At 44.0% G+C, this 24719-nt stretch overlaps 2 protein-coding genes and 1 pseudogene across 3 annotated transcripts; 1 reads left to right on the plus strand and 2 right to left on the minus strand.

Annotated features, from left to right (window-relative positions):
• Positions 1-299: 299 nt before the first annotated feature.
• Positions 300-1321, minus strand: LOC120653607 (NAC domain-containing protein 41-like). Its single transcript, XM_039931317.1, has 2 exons — positions 1190-1321; positions 300-1145 (listed from the first exon to the last, which is right to left on the minus strand). Exons 1-2 carry the CDS (start codon positions 1319-1321, stop codon positions 300-302), a joined length of 978 nt encoding a protein of 325 aa, XP_039787251.1.
• A 6111-nt stretch (positions 1322-7432) lies between these two features.
• Positions 7433-16571, plus strand: LOC120698418 (protein MRG1-like). Of its 2 annotated transcripts, none has more exons than XM_039982015.1 (11): positions 7433-7708; positions 8021-8074; positions 8232-8245; positions 9012-9157; positions 9702-9740; positions 9872-9909; positions 10580-10684; positions 11248-11327; positions 11962-12131; positions 15918-16002; positions 16091-16571. In XM_039982015.1, exons 1-11 carry the CDS (start codon positions 7553-7555, stop codon positions 16173-16175), a joined length of 972 nt encoding a protein of 323 aa, XP_039837949.1. In that variant the 5' UTR covers positions 7433-7552; the 3' UTR covers positions 16176-16571. The 2 variants fall into 2 exon arrangements, with proteins under 2 accessions (XP_039837949.1, XP_039837958.1); XM_039982024.1 differs by having other exon boundaries at positions 7434-7708; positions 9705-9740.
• A 1118-nt stretch (positions 16572-17689) lies between these two features.
• Positions 17690-20644, minus strand: LOC120698432 (annotated as a pseudogene).
• Between the last annotated feature and the right edge of the window lie 4075 nt (positions 20645-24719).

Below are 24719 nucleotides of genomic sequence, written 5' to 3' on the forward strand. Positions count from 1 at the left end.
ACTTCTAATATTTGTGCTTTCACACAGCATATCGCGCTTGCCGACTGGTATCGCTTGGTATTCATGATCCTTCACTAGGCCACCAGGGTCCCAGTCCATTGTTTCGCACAAGGCCCCCGAATTTGCCGGTACGGCCCTGGATGCCATCAGAGCTTTCTGCTGCTCCGGCGGCGACGGTTTCCTGGATCAACTGCTCTTCGGTCTTGTGCTGCTCTGCTGTTGGCTCTGCGTCGTCGGCCAGCAAAGTACTACCCCAGTCCAGGATTTCCTCGTCGGAAACTTGCGCCGGCTCATAATCATCATAACCACAAATCGCTGAACTGCTGTCGGCTGCATTGTTGTCGTCCCCCGGGGGCTGCTGCTGATGAGCCGTCGAGGATGCCTTGGTCGATCGGAAAAGATGACGGCGAGTGTTCTTGCTGCTCTGCTGTTGGCTCTGTGTCTTCGGCCAGCGAACTACCCCAGTCCAAGATTTGCTCATCGGTAGCTTGCATCGGTTCATAACAACAAGTCAATGAACTGATGTTGGTGGCGTTCTCGTCCTCCGGCAGGGGATGCTGCTGATGAGCCGTCGCTGAGATGCCTTGGTCGATCTGAAGTGGCAGCGAGTGTTCTTGCTGGCCCGCATGTAGCTGCGGGAGGAAGACGTCTCCGGAAGCGCCATAGCCTTGCCCTTGATCGATCGCGGGCGCTGTCGGTCCGTAGACACAAGTCGATGAACCACTGTTGGCATCGGCGTCGACGCGAGCGCGCTTAGATGCTGGTCCGGCGGTCTGGCGGCAGTCGGAGTACTCCTCGTCGGGAACGCGCTTGCGATCCTTGCCATGGCCGGAGAAGGAGACGTGGCAGATCTTGAGGGACGGGCACGCCGGCTCGGTGAGGGTGTACTCGTGCATCACCCACCCCGTGCTGCTACTGCCGCCGCCGCTCCTGCCGCGGCCCATCTGCAGGTTCAGGTTGATCCTCCTCCACTCGATCCTCTCGCCGCCGATGCACGAGGCGCCGAACACGGGCCTCTGCGACACCCACCTCGCGCCGCCGGCGCAGTAGCGATCCTGTCGGGCGGCTTCCTTTGTGGCGTCCTGCTTGGTGCGCACAAAGAAGTAGGCCTCGTCGTCGCCGGCCAGGCCGTGGCGCTCCAGGAGCTTCCAGGGCAGTGCGTTGCCGGCGGTGTCGCGTCGTGGATGACGATGACGCCTGGTAACCAGGCCGGCTCGCCGCGGACGGTCGGCAGGAGGAAGAACTCGACGAGCTCGTCGTCGTCGGGGTGGAAGTTGAGGCCGGGCGGGAGCCCGATGGCCACGGCGGCCTTGGTCGACATGTTCTGCTGGTTGTTAGTTCTTGGACTGGAGCGACGAGCGAGAGAGATCGTCGGAGGCAGTGGCGGAAGCAGCAGTGGGTGTAGGGGGGCTCCAGCCCCCCTTAGACCCAAAAACACCATGGAGAGCCCCCCTAGACCCAAAAACACCATGGAGCCCCCCTTAGCCCCCCTTTCATTTTGGAGAAGAAAAGATGAGGAAGAAGGAGAGGAAGAAGAGAGAAAAGAAGAAATCAGCCTCCCCCTTTAAAAATTTCTGGATTCGCCACTGGTCGGAGGGGAGATCAGGGCCAGGAATATGATGTAGCGATGGAGAGTGGCTGCGCTTGATCGATCGCAAACGATGGATGCATCGGAAAGGGAAAGCGTTGGTTACTTGGTGTGGGCTCTCTTTTATAATGGCGATGCCGGATGCCCTGCCATGCGGTTCATCCCCTCCGGTTTCCGACTTCCGATTCCGAGACCGTCGCTGAAACAATTCCGATTGCCTGCACCGCAACGGCTCGCCCGGGAAAAGCGCAACGGTGCCCAGCGCCGGCCCAAGAAACCCTTGGCATGCACCAACGAGATGCCTCGAGCAGACCCATGTCAAGGAAAATTAATAAGTTCTACTTTATACCATTTTTTTTCTGTACGTTGAAAATTAATTAGCATAAACAGAAAAAAAAAGACTCCATGGTAGCTCATCAGAAGCATCATTCACATTGGCTCTACAAAATGTTGAAGCATCACTACATGTTGATTCTACGATGGGACTTTTTGGGCCGTCTGAGATTACTGTTTCTCGACCAGAGACGGCGTCCCATCTTCCCTGTGCTGAAGGAATGGATGATGTGTGTAATACTGTAGCCAGTACAATGCTGTGCATTGTGGTAATCTTCTCTCTTGTTTGCAATTTTTTATTTTTTCCGTCTGCATTTAGTTAGTAGGTACTCCCTCCATTCTAAAATATAGATCGTATCTAGACATATGTTATATCTAAATGCTTAGCAAACACTATGAATCTAGAAAAACTAAAACGACCTACACACTATGAATCTAGAAAAGCTAAAACGATCTATGTTTTGGAACAGAGGGAGTATCAATGTCGTTAGCGTATTGTTTAGGTGCAAGATTTTGGTAGTGAAGAAAATATGAATCGGTTCATTAAGCAAATAAATCACATATGGTAAAAACGAAATGAAAGTTCATTTCAGTTGTTCGGAACAGTACAAACCATCGAATTCGTACTTTAGTTTACAGTCAACTAACGGTTGTGTAGTTAATTTCTCATGCTTCATCGGGTTCTTAGGCCTCCTCCGTCGGTTGGCTCTTTGCTAGTCATAGATTATTTTATCTGATGAAGAATACCAAAACTGATGCGCTAGCGCGCTGCGAAGCGCCAGTCACGCACGCTCTCCAACACCCCTCCCACTCACATGCACGGTTTTTGAGTCACTATGTGCTACTGTACATACGAGTCCTCCGATATCTCTCCTCCACGTCCGATAGCTCATCGCTACAGTCCTTGGAGAAGGCCTTATATACTATGTCTTCGTGCTTTTCCCGGTGCATGATGGGTAAATATATATATTCACAAGTAAATTACACCCAGATCTCCAAACTTATCCTGAAATTTCACCTAGATCCCTGACATCTCAAATCGTTTATTTGGGGTCCCTAAACTTTGTTAAGTGATGCATTCCAGATCCCAAATGCGCCACGCAAGCAACAAAAGCCGACGTGACATGCCACGCTGGCAAACATTCGTAAAAAATATCGTATAGTCTCATCTTCTCCGATTTGCTCCTCCCTCTCTCAGTCTCTCTCTCTACCTCACCAATCTCGGAGAAGTACCTCCCCGATTTGCTGGCTGACATGCTGCGCCAGCGCGTCGTTGATGACCGCCGCCGCCTCGTCGAACGTAGGGCCGGACACTAACATGCCGCCGATGTCGAGGACGCGCATGGGCGGCATCCCTAGGGCGGCCACCGCATGGAATGCCACGCGCGTGGCCTGGACAGCCCCGCGGTACACGGCGAGGTTGTTGGCACTGCTCCCAACATGGAAGGAGACACCGGCCATACCGCCATAGTACTCCTGCACGATGGCGGCGCGGAGGAGAGGCGCGACCTCATCGGCGTGTGCGAGCATGGCCTCGATCTTGGCGCAGCTAGCACAGGTGAAGCCCGCACCGCGCACGCGCCTTGGAGCGTTGGGTCACTACTAGAAAATGCACTACTAGATGATAACACTATTAGGATATGGCACCAGTCGTGGTAATATTGGAATAATGTGTCTAATTTGAAATATTCATCAATATATGATTATTGCAACGATATTACATGGGTAATGCAACATAACATATTCAAACAGAAATTGATGCAAAACACAATTACATTAATCAAACCATCCAATTTGAACTTTGGATTACAAACAAGCATTGCTCAAACCCACAATGTATTCAACACACACTTGTCTATAGACATAAAACTAATAATGTGTACCACATCAACGCACAAAGTAGTCTCAAGCGCACCTATATATTACAATAACATAAGAACAGATGTGTTTTGATCCTTCACCCTGAATTTGTAGACCCTTCAAAGTTGATGCACACATTGAAAGATGTAGGGAGCGAGCAATGATTAGCAAGCCGAACCTTGATACTCCTGAGTGAGATGAAATAGTTATAGATTGTACATGTTTGTGAAAGCGAAATTGTATTCCTTACCAATTATTTTCTTCTACTTGATCTCATTTTAGCTCCACTTAACAGTTGTTGTGTAGAAATGTATTTGGCTCCTGCTGCAGCTTTCACACTTTTATCATTGTTGAACAGACTCTTAAAAATGTTAGTTTCAACATGATAAGGTATATGCCATGCGTCATCCCTTATTCTAGAATATTTCATGCCTTTAAGCAGTTCCGCTATCTCAGATCTGACACCGGATGCCACCACTACGCTCGCAAAGGAGGCCTCGATGTAGGAGACAATGAGGTGGACGCGAACATGGATGGTGGCGGAGATGGAGACAAGGCGGATGGTGCAAAACGAGGTTGGCCGCCCAGCTAGGAGGGCGGAAATCTATAAAACCTATATAGTTGGTCCCCACTAGAGATTTATCTCTACATGCAAGTCGTCCACCTCAGCAATGCACTACAACATGCAAAATTAAAATCCACTACACTAGCATTATGTTATCCACGTCAACATGTCATGCAATCTAGCATTAATTTATAATAATTTATTTATTTATAAAAGTAATTAGAATATATATATAAATTTTTTTCATTCAGCCACGTCAACATATGTATCTGGGATCCATATGGATTCATTACTATTTCTCTATTCTCTAAATCAGCCAGATCACCTTCATTATCATAACCATCCAATCAACTTCATGGATATCTTATATCCATGAAATGCATGTCTTATTCATTTCTTTCTTCTCTAACCAAAGTATAACTCAAAATCTATTTTTTTTTAAAGCACCCAGGAGCACTGGGGAGTCATGTAAGATTTCAGGCGCCCACGTTGACCGGACTCAACGCAGAAGAGACTGTCTGAGTAGTCTCAGAACGCGCCATACTGCAGCACTCACCCCACTACACACGCGCGCACACACCCCACGCACGCTACAGTACCCGGTGGAAAATCCTGAGCCGAGCGACGCTCGAACCCAGGACCGGTGGCCTCCACAACTGGAGTGCCAACCGCCCGAGCTAACGCTCGGTTCCAAAATCTATTATTTTCATCCAAGAGATTTCTCATATGAGCTTTTCTTTATTAAAAAAATCTACATTTTTTTTGTTTTTCAGCAAACTCGATATAAAGTGCTTATTTGTCTTACTATGTGCTTTCCATAGCATTTTATTTTAAAAAATATTATATTTTTTATTATAGTTTATCGAAAAGTTCTCTTAAATCTCGCAGCAACGCACGGGGAATCACCTAGTAAACAATGGTGCAATTGTCTTCTCTCACACTCTCGACCACCAAGAGGCAGTAGCAGGGATGGCCACCAGCACGGCCTTGTTTAGTTTAAATGTAAAGTTTTTGAAGCATACAGACACACATTTAAAATATTAAATATAGACTAATAACAAAATAAATTATAGTTTCGGTCTGTAAACCATGAGATGAATTTATTAAGCCTAATTAATCCATTATTAGTAAATATTTACTGTAGCATCACATTGTTAAATCATGATGCAATTAGACTTAAAAGTTTTATCTCGCAATTTACAAGCGAACTGTGCAATGGGTTTTTTTTTATTTTGTTCACATTTAATAATCCATGCATGTGTTCAAACATTCGATGTGACATTTTTAGCCAAAAGATTTTGGATCTAAACAAGGAGGTCTGCTAGTAGCAAGTTCTCGCCGTCCAACACACCACCACTTGAAGCGCTCATGCTTTACTCTATTCAGCTGCAACTAGCTAGCAGTATTTTTCTCTCACACCAAACTAGCACCAGCCAGCATTACTTTTCTTTCACAATAAATCAGCACCAGCCACTAGCCACAACCATCCGAATAGAGTGATTGTGTTGCTCAAGCACGATGGAAGTTATCTCATCATTACTACAGAAATGATTTTCAGCGACACTCGTTTTTTTTCAGGAGCGGGTCCAAATATACCCCGCTCCTACAAAAGGAGTGGGTGTACTGTAGCAGTTGACCCGCCCCTAGAAACAAATCTTTAGGGGCGGGTGTTGGCATCAGCCGCCCCTGAAAATGAGCTCCATTTTCAGGGGCGATTGAACCCCATTTTCAGGGGCGGCTGATACCTTCACCCGCCCTTGGAAATCTGTTTCTAGGGGCGGCTAATGAGGTCATCCGCCCCTGAAAATTACCATAAATATCTGGGCGAGAGCTTCTTCCTCCTCCTGACAGAACACTGTGTTCTCAGGGGAGGTGCTGTCCGAAAATGCAATAAATCAAAAATAGAGGAGGGAAGATTTTGAACTTGATTTCCTTGGAGTTGGGGGCTCTAGGAGGTAAGTAGATGCTAATTCTATATTTTCCCTAAGTTTTTGGGTTAATTTGAAGGCTTAAATTGCTATCACATTCCCTGGCTAGATCTAGATCTTTATTGAGTGGATTTACCATTTAAGTAACGATTTGGCTTAAGTTTTTGGATAAAGTTATGCTAAATTAGTTGGAAAACATAATTATGTAATTATTTGGAACCAATCTTCATGTTTTAGCCTCAATTGCGCGCTAGCTTGATATGTGAAAATTCACGCGAACTAGAAGTGGGAAACAGATTTGTTAAAAATTAGCGGGAAACAAATTTGAAATTTTAAAAATGAGAGGCGGGAACCAATTTCCAGGGGCGGGTTGTACCACAAGCCGCCCCTAAAAATGTATTTATAGGGGCGGCTCAAGGCATCAGCCGCCCCTTGGGTCAAGGCATTATCGGCCCCTGAAAATGTGTTTTCAGGAGCGGCTGATGCCTTGACCCGCCCCTGAAAATGCATTTACAGGGGCGGGCCCCTTTATCCGCCCCTAGAAATCTCGATTTGTAGCTGCGCAACACAGGGGCGGGTATCGCGCCCGCCCCTACAAATGCTCTTTTATCCATCCCTAAAAATATTTTCAGTAGTAGTGCATTATATACTCATTCATTCATCTTGGCCCTGCTGGTCACCCTAGATTCAAATATATTTTCTTGCAGCACGTCACTGAACATATATTAATTAGTCCCTGATCGACACCAAGACGAGCTAAAAACTTACAGAATTTTCCTATGAAAGAAAATATAATAAAGTTTGATTTTTTTTCTCTCCAGCTTTTCCAAGCACAAAAGTTTCTATTGACTCCATTCTTTACCTAACAAATTGGGATTGGAGTGTCGGAGTTTTCACTAACGAATTGGGGCTGGAAGGCCGGAGTTTGACTATTGGTCACTGAATTCAAGAGAAAGCAGGACGCACTTGGAAAAGGCAATATAAAAGTTCTATAGGGTAACTCTAGTTTTAGATATTTTATGCACGTGATTGAGATGAAACTACAGTTATCGCTCTTTTAATTATTATAGAAAATAATATAATTAGTCTTCAGTTAAATTAAATTTCACACGATTGCGGGCAGGCAGTTGCATTTGGGCCCATAGAGTCCAAAGCAAAGAGAGACGGCCCATCGGCCCGAAATTGTTTCCATCGCGCGGCTGCTCCTCCCTCGTGTCTCCCACTCCGCTCCGCTCCGCCCCCATTCCCCTCCCCTCCGGCGAGAGGCGAACCGAATCCATGGGGAGCTCCTCCAACACCAACACGAGCGGCGGTGGCAGCGACAAGGACGACAAGAAGGAGGACAAGGGCAAGGGCAAGGACTCGGCGGAGCCATCCTTCAAGGAGGGCGACAGGGTCCTCGCCTACCACGGCCCCCTCCTCTACGAGGCCAAGGTTCGCCGTCGCTTTCCATTCCATTCCATTCCCTTCCCTTCCTGGCCCTGTCGACCGCGACCTCTTCCTGGATCCTAGATACAGTCGCTAGTTCGGCCTGCGCTGTGCCGTGCTGTGCTTCCTGAATCCTGGATGCCCTGTTAGGGTTACGATAGCACCCCCCGCCGCCGCCGCTGTTGAATCGATTCTCTTCTGCCTGCACACGTTGCGCTAGCTGCTAGGGTTCAGGCTTCGTCATTCCCAGTGCCTGCTTCCTTTGCTTCTTCAATTCACTGCTAACGGAATATTTTCTCTCTCTTCCAATTTCTCAAGGTTCAAAGAATCGAAAATCTGGACGATGAATGGCGCTACTTCGTTCATTACCTGGTAAGTCTAAGTCACTCCATTTTTAAGCATGCTTTAAAGGCATTGTTTTCTCATGCTTTCGTTGTACATTGGCCGCTAGGGTGTTTCTTACTCACATATAAACTAGCATGTACCTGAAAAATTTTCTACTTCTCTAATTCTCTGTCATCTCTTGTAGGGCTGGAATAAGAAGTAAGTTTCCGTACTCCATGAGCGGATGGGATGCTAGATGGACAGTGTCTATATGACCAGGATCAACTCTGAGACAATTATTACAACAACTGAACAAAGCATGCTCTCCCTTACCTAAATATAAAACCAAACTTAATCAAACCAACACTATGCTACCAGAAACTGAAGAAACACATTCAAACTCTCTAAAAGCCAATCCTCCTATAGAGATGCCCAACCATGGAACCTGCTGAACAGCTTCTTCAGCTTCTTTGATCCCAGAGCTCCTTCACGCCACGCAACCTTCTTTTGCCTTGTTTTTTTACCTGCAATAAATCCCACGATTCAAGCCAATAATGCAAAATAAAAACAATGTTTGTAGGCACACCAGGGAAGTGGTGTTGGAAATAAGCTGCATTCCTCAATTTATAGAATGTCTAAATTAATACTGAGCCCCCCAAAAATCAACAAAAAATATATGTTCTTTAGTAAAAGCATGTAAGCATTTCCCAAGGGAAGGATCAATGCAGGTAGGAGCTTTTATAATAAAAGCATATGCAGCCACATTCCAAGTTTTAGTGCTGGCTGCTGTTTAAGCGAATCACTACATTGCATTTTTAGGTTAACCATATTTTGGTAGTGTTTCTTATCCATGAGTGATGAGCTCCGTCAAATGCTTGTTTTTGTTGTCATCAAACTTAATTAGTTGCCCTTCCCTGCTGTTTTAACTTTTAATTCACCAATTACACATTCTTCTTAACGTATTCAATTTGCAATGTATACATAGCTGGGATGAATGGGTCGCGAATGATCGCTTATTGAGTTTGACGGACGAAAATGTCCGCAAACAACAAGAGCTTGAAAAGAACCAGGTTGTTGACAAATCAATCAAGTCCGGACGGTCGACACAGCATAAACAAAAAGGCTCCAATGGTTAGCTTTCTCTCCCCTTCCCATGTTCCTTTACAAGCTGATGGCCTGTGGTTGATAGATTCTAGTCCTATCCATGATACACTGTATGCTGAACTGATGCTTACATTATCTATTAAAGCAAATCTTTCTCTAGTATATGGATAACTGTGGATTGCACTCCTGTTAGAGTTCTTATTTTAATAGTTCTGCCAAATTATTATCTTCAGTTGCTTACTATCTGTGGGAGTTTAGAGTTGAGACAGGAATGGCAAGGCATCGCGATGTTGTAGCTACAACTGAACATTCTGATCATTTAACGTTGACAGATCTAACTGCAATTGCATGCTGGGGTGTTATTTTGTGAAAATAATTTTTAGTTATCATCCATTACTGGAATAATTTTGTGATAGGATGTGAATGACCTTTGATATTTGACAATTATGAAGTTCTATTAATTCTTATCAGACACTTGGAAGCTTCCTTTTCATGTTTTTTTTTTCATCTTTACAAGCTTGTGATCATGCTTTGTTCTTGAAATGTCTTACTTGACTATGTCATTGCTCAGCAGAAGCAAAAGCTGATAAAGATGACACGAAGAGCCTTGGTGAGTACTTTTAGTATTTTTTGTTGTTTCTTACCTTCTGTTGTTAGTTAACACATTACTCTTTTCCAGCTTTTCCATTTGTATAATGTATTATATTTGTCTAATTTATCTTTATCATTCTGGAATTTCAGTCAAGGGGAAGAAACGCAAGAGTCAGCCTGGGACTGAGGTGACCATAATTCCTTAACCTTCTGTTTCATGATGTGCTACTTTTCATTAAATTCATTTTCTTCTCATTTTATTTATCCAGTATGATACTACACTATGCATTTTCAGATAGTATTGCCAAGCAAGTGATTTTTCCCTTTCAGCCTCTTGCTAATTACTAAATACATTTATTACTTTCTTTCTATTGTTTGGTGTCATTCAATTGCGTCTGTCACTTTGTCATTTATTGCAATTTACCAAATGAAATGTTGGTTCGTTTTCTTGGCATGGAGGGCCCATAATTTGTATTTTCATGCACAAAAATGTAAGGAAATTATATGTATTGTTTCGGAATGAGCTGGCTATGTCCTTGGTACGAGTTAATGATATCCGTTTTAAGCCAATCCAAACCCTGAAATTCTATTTTTCCGACTTAAAGAATCCTGAAATTCAACAGAAATTAATTTCTGAAGCATTGGAAATGTTGGATACTTGTTCATTTCAAATGGGGGCAATCTTGTATTCATTTGACCACCACAATGAATCGGTTTCCCACACCCACCCATAACACGAGCAACTGATAATTTTTTTGTTTATAAGATATCTTTCGCTGGTAAGTTGACAGATTGTGGCAAATCACTGATTCACTGCTAGACTTGTAACATATGAATTTATCATCTCTGATGATTCAGGAGAAGGAAAGAAGATCATCAGAAAGTCTCCTAGTGTCACAGTTTCCTTTGACACTGAAGAAGCAACTTGTGGATGATTGGGAGTATGTCACACAGATGGGTAAGGTATTTACTTATCTGCCTGTGTCGCCTTTCATTAGTGTCTCTACTCTCTAAATGTACACTTTAGTGCTTTGTAATTGTAAACTATATAGTGTGATACTTTGTGTTAATTGGCTTGGCATTCCAGCCGCCCAAAGTGTCAAGCTCATTGAAGAAAGCCTTTTTGGTCCATCTTGAATCTTAGCGAAGAATAATATATCTGTAGCATTTAAAATATTACAAAATACAAACACTTGCTGAACTAGCAGTCAAATAAGAAATGCCACCAGTCCTACATTACTTGCACATTGCAACAAACACACATTAAACATCAAGAGCTGATTTGTCCATGCCATAGGATCCATAGAAAATTGTAACGTTTGAGCTTGCATTTATTTTCCAGATCCAGACCCACTGATAAATAGGGGAAATATGAATATCAGCTGAAATAACTAAGTTAACCTTAGTGATGAATTGATCTGATCTGAATGCCTGATGATAGCCCTTTTTTTCTTTAAAATGGATAGCCATATTTGCTTTGCACTGCTATTCATCCTGAGCTACAGTGAGATTTCCTTGGCCTGTAGCTTGTAAAACTACCACGTTCTCCTACTGTTGATGAAATTCTAAAGAAATATTTGGAGCACCGGGCAAAGAAGGATAGCAAGTGAGTATACTATGCTGACATGATTCTTATTTGTTATGCATACTTTTTTTTTCTTGTCACTCATGGTCTTGTGCATTACCTGAACGATGAGCTCCCTTTTATGGTACCATTTTATAATGTAACTTCCTTGTGCCTAGCAGCAAGGGTTGTTCTTGTCAGGATGTTGATGGTATGAAGCTGGCTTCTAACCCTGCAAATTCCTTTACTATTTAGGCAATTTTTGTGATTAGTTTTGCAATAGGTTTATAGTTATGTTGGACGTACATTATCATCATCTCATCAATTATATTGTTGTTATCTTATCATGTAACAGAAACAAATATAATATGTAGTATTGAAATGACATTCGCTTATTCATATTGACAATATTAATGCTATAATTCTCTCAATTACATCAATGTGGTGAAATTTGCTGACAGCTTCAGCTGCTGAAATAACAGTTCAATTATTCATATTGATACACTGCAGCTATGCAAACTCTATTATTATGCTGCATTTTTTTTAGTTCCATTGGTCAAAGTAACTTGTCATTCATCTAATTTTTTAGCTCTTTTATTTCATTTTGATTGGTTGTCAGTACCAAGTATTGTTTTCCCCTTCTAGAGTTATAGCTTTACTATCTTTTGTGTTGAAGGATAAATGACTCCTATGCTGAGATTTTGAAAGGATTACGCTGCTACTTTGATAAAGCATTGCCGGCAATGCTTTTGTATAAGAAAGAGCGAGATCAGTATAATGAAGAAGTTAAAGGTGACGTCTCACCCTCAACTGTATATGGAGCTGAGCATCTATTGCGTCTTTTTGGTATGTCCAAGTGCCAGTGCCAATTGCATGATATTGTGTTGTATTTCTGGTTTATCATTTGATCATTTCCTTCTGTTTCAGTTTGATATGCTCTCGCTGAGGTTATATTGATTTACCACTAAGGCATTTATTCATCTCATTTTGACTCATATGTTAGTGGTAAAATAGGAATCTGAATTGGGCTTCTTATAACCTTTCTGTCTTAGTGATAAAAATGAAACTTTCCAACTGATCATATCATTGCTGCGGGTACTGCAATGTTTCTATTCCCATGCTTTGTTTCCCACGTACTGGTGCTATAGCTGCCGGTATTCCTTGTTATTGTTTACTTTGCAGTCATTGCACACCCTCTTAGGTCAGTCTCAGTGGAGAGTGTCATCACACAGTTACCAAGATTGTGAACTTAGTAACTGTGCCAGAGGAGTGTTATAGTGATGACATTCCTCTGTCATCCTATGAAACTCCCTCTCCTCTCTCATAAATGACTCTGCCATGTCAGCAAATTTGCTGATGTGGCATGACATTTAATGCTCACGACACTCCTATAACACTCCCATTGTGATTGGCCTTAAAGTCTTTTCGAATTTGCACTGAAGGCAATGCATCATCTTCATGGTAGAGAGGTCATAGGTGATACTGTCCTTGCATCATTACAAGGTTTCCACCGTTCTGAGGGCTGTTTGTTGATGTCAATAGCTGTAGATAAAGTGATTTGGGAGAGGAAGATAGATACAGTTGGTTTGTAACTTAGTTAAAATTTTTCTTGCTAAATCTGAAATGGTAACAGTGGGCGTCCTGCAAAATTTACGGGAGAAAGTCTGGAAATTATTTGAGAGGACACTGAAAAAAAGTTTGAAGGAAAAGAGGTGTAAGTGGTTTGCTATCCTCCAAAATCCTGGTTTAAAAATTTGATCTGCACTGGAAGAGGCAAAATATAAAAGCTTCTGCAAAGTAACAAAAAATGTTAGAGTATATTTCGTAGACTGCCATATGTATCCCGGGGAGCCTTGCCCCCCAAGTCATGTACTCTCATATATACCGGCCGAGGCCTCAATGCAATACATCCACAATCATCCATTACACCAATTCTATTCCTCCTACATGATATCACGAGATTAGGGTTCGGATCCTGACCGAAACCTTCTGCTGCCTCTCCTCGCACCCCTGCCTTCTGCCTCTCCGCCACGGAACCCGTCGATGATGACCCATCCCGCGCTGCCGTGGTGGCAGCCGCAGCCTCCCTGCGATCTTCCCCGTGCTGCCGTGGCGGCGGCAAGGGCTTTCGCATGGTGCACCCAGTCGTCGCCGACGGATTACCTGGTGGCTTAGTCACTCCACCCCATCGCCTCTCCTCCACGGTTGGATCGTCGCCCGCTCCTCCGTCGTCCCGACGGGATCCGCCGTACCCAGGAGTTGCGCCGCCCATCCAAGCGGAACCCCCTGCCGCTCGACGGGATCCGCCTGCGGGAGCCCTCCGTCGCCGTCGGTCCGAGCTCCCCGCTCGATCCGGTGGGATCCGCGGCTCCGCCCAATCTCCCATCCTAGTCGCTCGCCGCCGTCCCTGCTGGCTGGAAGCCGCCGCGGCGGCGGGATTCACCACCTCCTGATGGGGATCCGGCCTCCCTGGCAGACTCCGCCCCGCCCTGCTTCTCATCGCCGTCGCCTGGGCCGCTCGAACCTCTCTGTTTCTCCCTCAATCGCCGCTTTAACCATGGTGTCTGGTGAGAGCGAAGAGATAAGATGAGGATGAGGGCTTGTGCTATGTGCACCCTGGAGGTTCACATGAGATCTGCTGCTGATTTCTTTTGGGTTAATTTCTCTGATTTTTACTCGATCACTGATCGAGATTGAGTCGCCCACCGCCTGTCGACCTCGCACCTCTACTTCGATGTTGGCGTCGACTTCACCGGCCTCTTCTTCCTCTCCGATCCTGCAGCATGGCGAGATGGCCGGCACGCTAGGGGGCGCTCGTTTGCGCCGCCGCCTACATCGCCGCCTCGTCCGCACGTCGACCTTCGCCGGCTCGTCATCGCCTCCACCGATCGGGACGCCTTCACCGACTTCGCCCACCGTCGTCTCGCCTCACGCTACTCGGTCTGATCAGCCGACGTGTGATCCACCCGGCTCCCGTGACGTCCGTCCTCGTCGAGCGCGCCCCTTCACGAGTACGGAGGGCTTCCGCTGCGTCGCCTCTTCGGCAGCAGTGGTGTCCCCATGGTCTTCTCCGCTGTTGCTTCCTCATCGCCGCCGACCACTTCCACGACCTCGTCGTCGATTATGCATCGCTGCGTGCCCTGCGCGTATGGTCTTCATCAAGCCGTTCGAGTTCTTCCTCGTCTCCTTCGAGCATCGCCGCTGCGTCGCCTGGATCGTCCAGCCTTGCGTTGGAATATCCGGGCTCTCCTCCTCGCTTCGTCCAGCACAATCGTCGCCAGCGTCGCCATCACCTCTACTCCAAGCAATAGCAGGCGTCGGCATCTTCTACCCCGCCGTTCTTCTGCGCCTGCAACCGCCATGGAGGCCTTCTCTGCTGGTCCCCCCCCTCCCTCGACGACGGCGTTTGGTTGTGCATCCTCCCTTGCATGTCCGGTATTGGCAACACTAGTGTCTGCCCATCGTCCCCGACGCATTCCCGAGCTTGGCAAACCTGGGCATGGGTCGCCCGATGGTTTGACTGCATCGACTTCAGCAACGCTCCCTCTACGACTGCGTCGACGCATCGCCATCTTCGTCTCCGGCGTCTTCTCTGTCACGCCACCATCATCGTGCCTCCTCGTGCGCCCGCAGCTTCATGTGCGACTACCTCGACAGCTCTATGTCGACCACGGTTATCCTATACACGACATCTTCGACCATGGCTCCTCGCCCTCCAGCTCGGCTACCTCGACATCGGCACAAAGGGCTACCATCCGCATGAGTTACTCGCCGGTTTTCTCTCCAGTCACAGCATCCGCACCACACCGACGTTATGACTGCGCGGGGGGGGGGGGGGGGTGTTAGTCCGTTAGCTCCTACTTTCGGTTTCTTCTCCAGTCTCACCATCTGCGGTGCTCCCGCTGTGACTGCGGGGGAGTGTTAGAGTATATTTGGTAGTTGTAGATATACGTATCGTAGACTGCCATATATATCCCGGGGAGCTTTGCCCCCCAAGTCATGTACTCTCATATATACCGGCCGAGGCCTCAATGCAATACATCCACTCATCTATTACACCAATTCTATTCCTCCTACAAAAAACAAACAAGAATTTCAAAAATCAAGTCTTTGCCTATAAAACTACTTTGTTACTACTGAAGTTAAGTACTATACTTTGTTACTACGGAAATTAAGTACTTGAAATTTTACAGAGTGGTAGACCATCATGGCATCACCCTTTCTGAACTTTTTGATTCTCTTGTATTTGTTAGATGTTTGAACTTTGAAACTTTAGTTATCTGACTTGATAGGTGCAACTGATGATGTGTGGGTGGGTTTGCAACTTTGCATAGATCACATCCCCTTCCTCTAGATGAATGATTTTTTGGTACAGATGGGTGGTTTACATGATAGTTCTATGTTGATATACCAATCATCTTGCAAGGTTTAAATTTGAGTAGAAAGGTCTATAAAAGTGATGAATTTATTTGTTTATTTGCGCACCATTTTACTAATATATGACTAAGTATAATTGATATAGCTTGGTTAATATAGTTGGTTTCATCAGAGCATGCCAAGTCTGTCACCAGGCATGCCCTTGTCTACATAATAAATAAGTATTTTGAATTCTTAGCTTGCACCACTTTGCAGTGAAATTGCCGGAGTTACTTGCTTTTGTCAATATGGAAGAAGATGCACTGAACAAACTACAGCAGAAATTGCTGGACATTCTCAAGTATGCTATCTTGTTTGAGTATTATGCTTCTATGTTGCTAAACTGCCAACTTGTTTGCTTGACTATAATTTGACTGATTTGCTGTCAGGTTTCTTCAGAAGAATCAGAGCACCTTCTTCGTCACTGTGTACGATGGTAACCGTAAAGGTGCTGATGGATCAAAATCCAAATGATGGATCTGAATGTTCTATTATGTAACATCTTTTGCTGGACTTGTTGTGTAGGTTTTAGTCTGGCATTGTTGTTTGTTATGGGTGTCATTTAGGACTCTGCCATATGGACAGCATTGACTAGTGTGCACTCAAAGTTGTAGGATAGCTTCTGTAGATGTGTGAAATATGGTGCCTGAACTGCCCTATGCATGTTGTATTTTCTTGAGATGTTGGGAACTAAGATGGCTGAGTTGAATTGTTGTTTTGAAGGTGGCGAAGGAGACTGATGGAAGTCCATCCCTACAATGTTATATAGGGATTGGGTTGTATTACTGTCATTAGAGTCCACCCTAAACATGTTTGCAATGGGCGATTGTTTTTTTTATGCACCCTGATAAGTGAAGTAGCTATTGTTTAGTAGCGATGCTTGACATGGTTCGACTTTATTTCAGGAGTAGTTCGTAACTGTTTTTTATATGGATTTTTCTCCATTAACAAGTTCACCATATATACTAACTTGGTTAAACTGTGTTTAAAATAATTTCCATAGTTTTCATCAATTGATGATATCAAAAGTATAGTTAATGTAATATTTTCATACACAATTTCTAATTAAATGCATTGAAGAAAAGAAGGGGTTGTAGTATGTTATTTAATAGTAATCTAAAAAAAGTATGTTATTTAATAGAATGGGTGGTCATTTTATATTGATTTTGTTCTTGAAAAATGTGCTTGGTTAATGTCTGTCAAAAGAAGTATTTGGTTAGTGCACATTGTGTGCTATGGATAAACATTACATAATGGCGGGAGTATAAGGGACTGCAATGTTATGAAAGAAAAAGAAAAATCTCGGTAGACCGGGAGTGGAGGGAGTGAAATGTTACGGAAGAAAGATAAGATTAGATTAAGCCATAGCCATGGATTAGTAATATGAATCACAAGAGACCAGATTAAAGAGGCTGGAGCATCAATGAGTTGCTCGCTGCTGTACTGAGTAGTTGCCTTGTTATATGTGGTCTCAAGATGTGGAGGCTCATGGCCACCACATGTTAAAATGGCAGAATGTTTCAGGATTGTCCTCACTTCTGGACATTCTCCTTAGAACTGATGCGCTTCAAGTGCAGAAAATGCATAAGATTGCAAACACCCTCCTTTTTTTCCTTGTTAATTTTACATTTACAATAGGATAAGGATCAGTGACAAAGGTGATGTTCTGGTCACCAAATTGCGTTAAGGCCCTGTTTAGTTGGTGAAAAATTGTTGGTTTTGGTATTGTAGCACATTTCATTGTTACTTGACAAAAATGGGTTCAAAAGAGCTGAAGTGAAAATAGTCGTGTAGGAATTAGGAAGAGGACAAAGAAGGCATAAATGCTCTCAAGTATGATGTAGACATGGATAACTAATGAGGATTAAGGCATCAATGCTGTCAAGTATGAAGAGTAGCTCTGAGGAAACTAAGCTTTTCTGCCCATTTGATCGCCTAAGTGATGCACTATCTCTGAATACTTAAGAATTTGCTTCAATGGTGATCACTGTAGTCCCAATAATTGCTTCTGAATAAGTTGATTGATCAAAATACTTATTGAGTAGTGAGTTGATGCAATAATACAACACGAGCATTTTTCAGTCAGCTTGGCATTTCACATGCAAATTAGTTTCTAGCAATTCTAACCAGGTACAGAGGACTATCTAATCTACGTACCAAAGCTTCTTTAGCAATCTTGTGACTTCTAGAAGTATGGAAGAGTACTGGATGACAGATCAATGTGCTACTCAGCTTGCCGCCACCAAATTTTGGCGCTTTAGCCTTGGTTGAGAGATCGCATGGGACGCTTTATTTGAAGGCTCAACAGAGCTGTTCCCATCGACAATGCAACAACTGATTGGCTTCTCAACCTTGCCAAATGCCACAGGTTTACGAGAGTATATCTCAACGAATCTGCAGATAGGAAGTAATAAATGTCTTTAGGGGTTAAAAGTCAAAGGTCCAAAAAGGTTCAGATAATCGGATGAATAAATTCTCAGAAACTTATACATGTGCAGTAATACATTTCGTGGAAGAAACCTAGCCCAAAATCTTAATATCGGATATATGACCGAAATAGGAAGCAAATAACCTTCAAATTCATGAATATGGAGTTTCTAAGACGGCTTTAAAAAGAGCTTGAGAGAAAAGAACATCTGAGAAGAGAAAGGAAAGAGAAAATAGAAGGCATTAATGCTCTCTCAAGTATGATATAGACATGGCTAAATAGTTTAGATTAAAACAGGGTGCAATAGGGGTATGGTATTCTGGAGAAACTAAGCTTTTTTACCCCCCTTGATCGGTTAAGTAATGCACTATTTCTGAATACTTCAGCATTCTTTTTAATGGCTTTGGCTTCACATCATTGCACTACTAATAATTGCTCCTGAATAAGTTGATTGATTTTTTTGAAATGGAATTTTTTTTTTGAAATGGAAGAATAAGTTGATTGATCAAAGTACTTATAAATGATGAGTTGATGTAACCAGATAACACAAACATTTTTCAGTCAGATTAGCATTTCACGTGCAAATTAGTTTCAATAAACATGTGGATGAATGCAGAGAAGATGACTAGAAGATTGCAAAAAAAAAAAAGAGTTCAATATAATGATGTACAGTACCTAGTCAAATCAGTCATGGTTCTCATTCGTGCTAAAGAAAGCAGTTTGAATATCAATGGATGATTTCGAGAAGCCAAGGACGGCAATGAAGGATGTAATTTGAGAGAGGAGCACATTCAACTAACTTTATGCACAGATGTGACAAAAACCCCCACATGAGATTTGTGTGTCAGACTAAGCACTATACTTTCAGATCTAAAAACAAGGTAACATTATTATTTCTTGAAATTGGAAATTAAAATTGCTTAGAACAAAGCAATAAAGTACAGAATAATGACCTGGAATTTTCTATATATATCACAATAAATGGGAAACGACAGAGGATGCTACAAACAAACTAAATGAATTGAAAAGGAATAAAAATACCTGGTTGCAGCTTCTGTAGACTCCAGTTTAAGATAAGCAAATCCCTTACAGATAGGATCGCGAGTTTTCTTATTTGCGGAAACTGCTGGATCTATAGACAGAAGACCAGGAAACCCATTAAAAGCTTGCTTCAGGTCCTTGTGTATGTTTTCTTTTTTGGGAGGTTCCAAACACGAACTTGAACACCATTGTCATTGAGATCTGTGATGAAGTATAGAAAATGAATCAAAACATCAATGATCGACAATAGCTCCTTCAAGGACTATTGCAGTAGATAAATGAAGTTATATAAATTACAAACAATATCCATAGGTTATGCATGAAGGCTATGCATGGTAACAACAATAGTAAGAGAACATTTATCTCTATATTTATTTCAGCTGAAACAAGAAGACAATTTGCATCGATCAACATTCATCGAGGCTTAATTAAATTTCACACAGCAACCTGTTGATATATGGTCTCAAAAAAAAAAAGCAACCTGTTGATATGTTTCTGTCATTACATTAGGAACTGGGTTTGGGGTAGAAAGAAAGACAAAGACAATGTTTGCGTGAAGGTTTTGTTGTAAGGTGGGACGGAAATTCTGAGAATTGTCATCTTATTGTTTAGAATCTGAAAATTTCTCAAATACTGTTATAAGCGGTTTGATGCAAGTTATAGGGCCATTGCCTTGTCTACCTCATATTTAATTTAATTAGTTCAATGGTACCTTTGTCACTAGAAAATGATTATTAAATGCATATGATGTCATTTCTTTCCAGTGTATCAGTAGTTCAGTACCGCCAGCTTTAAATGAGAAGTTAGTCCTATTATTGTTCACAACACATTTATATTCGCACCTAGTCCATGTCAATACAATTTGCGCAAGTATAATACAGATTAGGGGCATACATTCCCTGGTCAAGTGGATTGGCAACGTGCATCGTCCAAGTATGCCTTTGAGCCTCGAGAAGAGACAGCAATTCGGCGGTAGGAGAGCAGGGAACCAACCTGTGCCTGTTACTTTGCCGGGACTGTTCCCCTCCCGGCGCTTGGCCGAGGCCGCGTCGCCTCCGCGCCGCGCCCCGCCGAGGCCCATCTCCCGGAGGAGCTGCTCCTCGATGTCGGCGGAGTACGTCTTCCCCTCGCCAAACCCCGCCGGCTTGGGCAGCGTCGCCAGGAACTCCTCCTCGTCTACCTCCATCTCCATCCCTTCCTCGTCCTCGTCGTAGTCCCCGTCCTCCTCCTCCTCGTCGTCATCGGAGGTGGGGGCGGCCACGGGCTCGCGGTGGCGGCGCCCGTACTTCCTCAGGCGCGGGAAAGCGAAGGGGAGGTGGGAGCAGCGGAGCCGCGAGGACGGCGGGGGCCGCGAGAACGCGACCGGCGCTGGCGCCGGCGCGGCTGCTGCTGCGGTGGCGGTGGGGAACGCCGGTGGCCATAGCAGCAGGAGTGGCATTTTCGCTGTTGTTTTTTATCCCCTTTTTTGTTGGACAGGCCCAGTCAGCGTCGGTTACTTATCTTCGTCGTACCACCACGGCAGAGCGAATCCCAGCCGTCTGATGCTTTATCAGTTATATCGGACCATGTCCTATATATTTCCTTGCTGGCCTGCAGCCTTTAAGCTTCTTTGTCGAAAAAAAGTTTTTTTTTTATCTAGGTCAAGTTTACCTTTCCACCCTCAAATCGAAAACCGGGTATTTTAGTTTCTCGAACTCACGATGCTGGGCGTATATAGTAAATCCTTTGAAAAATTATAGTAAATCAAAATATCATAAACCGGGTATTTTATATGTTCACTGCATATATCTACTCATATGGAGTCCAACAAAATTTAATTTTTTATTTTATGTTTTTTTTGTAATTTACTATAATTTTTCAAAGACTAGCAAAATGTATGTGTTGCTACAGTACTATACTGTTTTTAAAAAAACTTATAAAGCTTTTTTTTATTTTTTCTACTTACACTTTACATTGCACTTAATGAATCTCTATACATTCTCCATATTTCCCTCTATACATGTGATCATTGCATCTTTACCATTTTTATTTGTTAAACAATTACTATACTATTTTAAAAAAATATTATAAAGTTTTTTTATCTTTTCTACTTACCCTTTACATTGCACTTAATGAATATCTATATATTCTCCATATTTCCCTCTATACATGTGATCATTGCGGCATCTTTACCATTTTTATTTGTCAATAGCGTTTCCAAAGAGTAGTTACAACGGTATTTTACATAGAACGCATCTTGAGATGGACATGAATAGAGTGAATATATGGTGTGCACCCATTGGATGAATCATAAGTAAAAAAAACAAATATATAGGTATATTGTAGTGACATGTGCTGGCCGATGGAGCCCACCTGTGGCACTGCCCATCCAATTCCAGCGTTCTTTTCTCTCGCAAGCCATGAGCGGGGCTGCTAGCAATAGAGTCAAATAAGAACCGTGGTTCTCGGAAAAAAAAAAGACGTGGGCAGATTTCAGAAAATCGCCGGGAGACCCAGACTGAAGTCGCGACCAGCAGATCACCGTGATGCCCACCGAAGGTGAGGGGACGCCGGACCGTCAGCGGCCTCTCCGACGACCTCCTCCACAGCATCCTGCTCCGCCTCGGCTCCATACCCAAAGCTGCGGGCACCTGTGTCCTCGGCCGCCCTCCCAGAGCTCACCTTCATCTACAACGACAAATCGCTGTGGTCATCCGAGCTGGTGTGCCGCCGCATGGACGCGGCTCTGGCCGCCTGCTCTAGCACCAGGATGGCGCAGGATGTTACACGACGGCGTAGGATGGAGGCTAAATCGAACTCGACCGGCAAACAGACAACGCGTCACGTGGTGGACGTGGAATCGGACTTCACAACCTGCGCAAGGACTAAAGGCGTGCGATGCATGGGAATTAATGTGACATGGGACCCATGTGTCGGCGTCTAATGACGGATCAAAAGTCAAGATACTGCAGAAACGGTCCGCTCTTTATAAATAGATAAATATAAAAATAAAAATAAAGATTCATCTGAAATAACATAAAAGAAAAAGAGGGAAACAACTAAGAAAAACCAACTAGGGATGTCATATGTCAAATTCAGATATCACGAGTTCGAGAAGCCGAAACAAGAAGTTTTTGAGTTCAGAGTGGAAATATAAACTCGGCCCATAGTTCAGGAAGATAAATATGATTTTTCCTTTGACTTCAGCTGTTTGCTGTCCTATGACAATTTTTTTACTTTGAATGCTCCTTGTCCTTGCCTATTCAGTGACACCAAGAAGAAGAAAAAAAAACGGAAGAGACAAAGAGATGCTGATCAGCCTTCAACTTCACTCCATCGTTAACATCTACTAGTATGGCCTCATGCACTGGCGGATCGGAGCGTCTTTGCGGGCCAGAGAGCCCTGGCCTCCCCGTGCCATGCAAAATTTTCATTAGTTAAACAATAATTTTAACACTGTTTATTACTTTAGCAGCTGGATTAACAAAGGCTGGCCCCATCAAAATTAGACTCCGCCACTAGCCTCATGGGCTAGTTAAAGGGAAAGGGTTCCCACGAGCTCAATATACACCTTATCTTCAAGCATTATCCAAAGACGGAACAACCTCACGAGGCCACGAGCCAAGCGGAAACTACTGTGGAGCCAGTACATTGGTGCAATTTAATAGACGATCTTGTGCATTGATACGTAATTTTAAAACGACTTAACAGTTGACGATGATTTGTCTTTTTTTTGTTTTCTTACATCAATGCTATATTCCTTAATTTATGGGGTGAAAAAGAAATATTGTGAGTTACATGATAGCAACTACTTCTCGTAGTTCTTAATTTTCTTTTACGATGCGGTTGTTTCGCAAAACAACCTCTTTGTTCTTTCTCCTCCCTTTTTCTCCTCCACGTTATCAAAAATTCTACATAGAACTGCATGAGACGATCTACATGAGACCGCTCACGTGTAGCAATGTATTTGTCCTTACTGGCTATTTTGGAATGGTGTACCTCCAGCCTATGTGTGAGCTTGTGGTTGTGCGCGAACTTTGACCACCTAGCATTCTATATCATCTCAGCTACAATTTAGTCACTAATTGTCACTGGATCACAAAATCCTGATTTAAAATATGGGTCTTTCAGTGTCACGTACCTGATTTTCCTTAATTTTACTAAATACATGTTGGGCAAAACATAGTATTATTAGCAAATACTCACTCTGATTTTATTTACATGTCGTATTAGATTTATCATAAATCAAACATGGCAAACTTTGACCAAGCTTATAGAAAAAATAACAATATTTATAATACCAAATTTGTTTTGTTGAATCTATCATGAAGTATATTTTGATACCGCAATTGTTGGATAATATATTGTTGCTATATTTTTCTATAGACTTGATCAAAGTTAGTTAAATTTGATTTAAGATAAATCTAATATGATATATAAATTAAAATGGAGAAAGTAACCTTCTAATAAACAATTTATTGATCAAAGTTAGTTGAATTTGATTTAAGATTAACCTAATATGATATCTCTACCTATTACTAAAGCACAGATTGTTTCCGTCATCCGTCGCTGCTCTCCTTGCATGACAGGTGGGTCCTTTCCCGAGTTTAATAGAAGTCCTAGCGCAGAACGTTGCTGCACTCCTAGCACACGTGCACGCGTAAAGGTGAGAGCAGAGGTGCCGTTACGCCCATGTACCGTCGCATATAGTTGGCCAAATGGGTCAGTCTCGTTGGGCCAGTACTGATACGATCCGAAAAAACACGGCCCAAAAACTGTCCAGCCCGTATCGATCATAACTGTGCCTGGCCGCGATCGCGGCACGCGGCCCGAGCACGGGCACAGCCCGCTTAAGGCGTCAGCACATGAGGCACGAAAAAGATCTGATAACACCATTTAATCCACGAACAGCCCACTGCCCATATAAGAAATCCTAACAGCCCACAACTCATCTCCACTCCTTCCTCATCCTCTCTCCCACCAGCAGCCCGCCAGCCCCCTTCACGCACCGCCGCCGCCACCTGCACACGCCACCGCCACCCCTGGCACCCCTGGCCCCTGTCCTGCACAGGTCGTCCGCGGCCGCCGCCGTCCTGCACAAGTCGTCCCCGGCCGCCCCCCGTGGGTCGTCCTCGGCCGCCGCCGCCATCAATGCGGTTACTGTGCGCACCTAAATGTGGAGCGAATGGACCGATGCCCACCCAATCTCCGGGCCGTTAGATACACTCCAAGATTCGCGAACGACCCATAGCGAAAAAATGAATAATCAATAATAATAGACATAACAATCCTCTTCGGGGTGATTTGGGGGAATGCGTTCACACCAAGCCTTTATGCGTTCACACCAAAGTACTACTCTGTGTGGGCAGCTCCGCTCCTCTGCGTTCACACGAAGCTCTTTCTCACTCTGTCGGCGGCTACTGTCGTCCCCCCAGATCTTCGCCTCGCCCGTCTCGCAGAAGCAACTCGGAAGCACATGGCGAGCGCAAGTACTGGCGGAAGCTCCTCGCGCTCCAGCACTTGTGGAGGCCGCGGCTGCGATGCAGGTCGAGGGACTTCTTGGTCCCCGG

The sequence above is a fragment of the Panicum virgatum genome, chromosome 1K (genome assembly GCF_016808335.1).
Source record: "Panicum virgatum strain AP13 chromosome 1K, P.virgatum_v5, whole genome shotgun sequence".
NCBI classification, from domain to species: Eukaryota; Viridiplantae; Streptophyta; class Magnoliopsida; order Poales; family Poaceae; genus Panicum; species Panicum virgatum.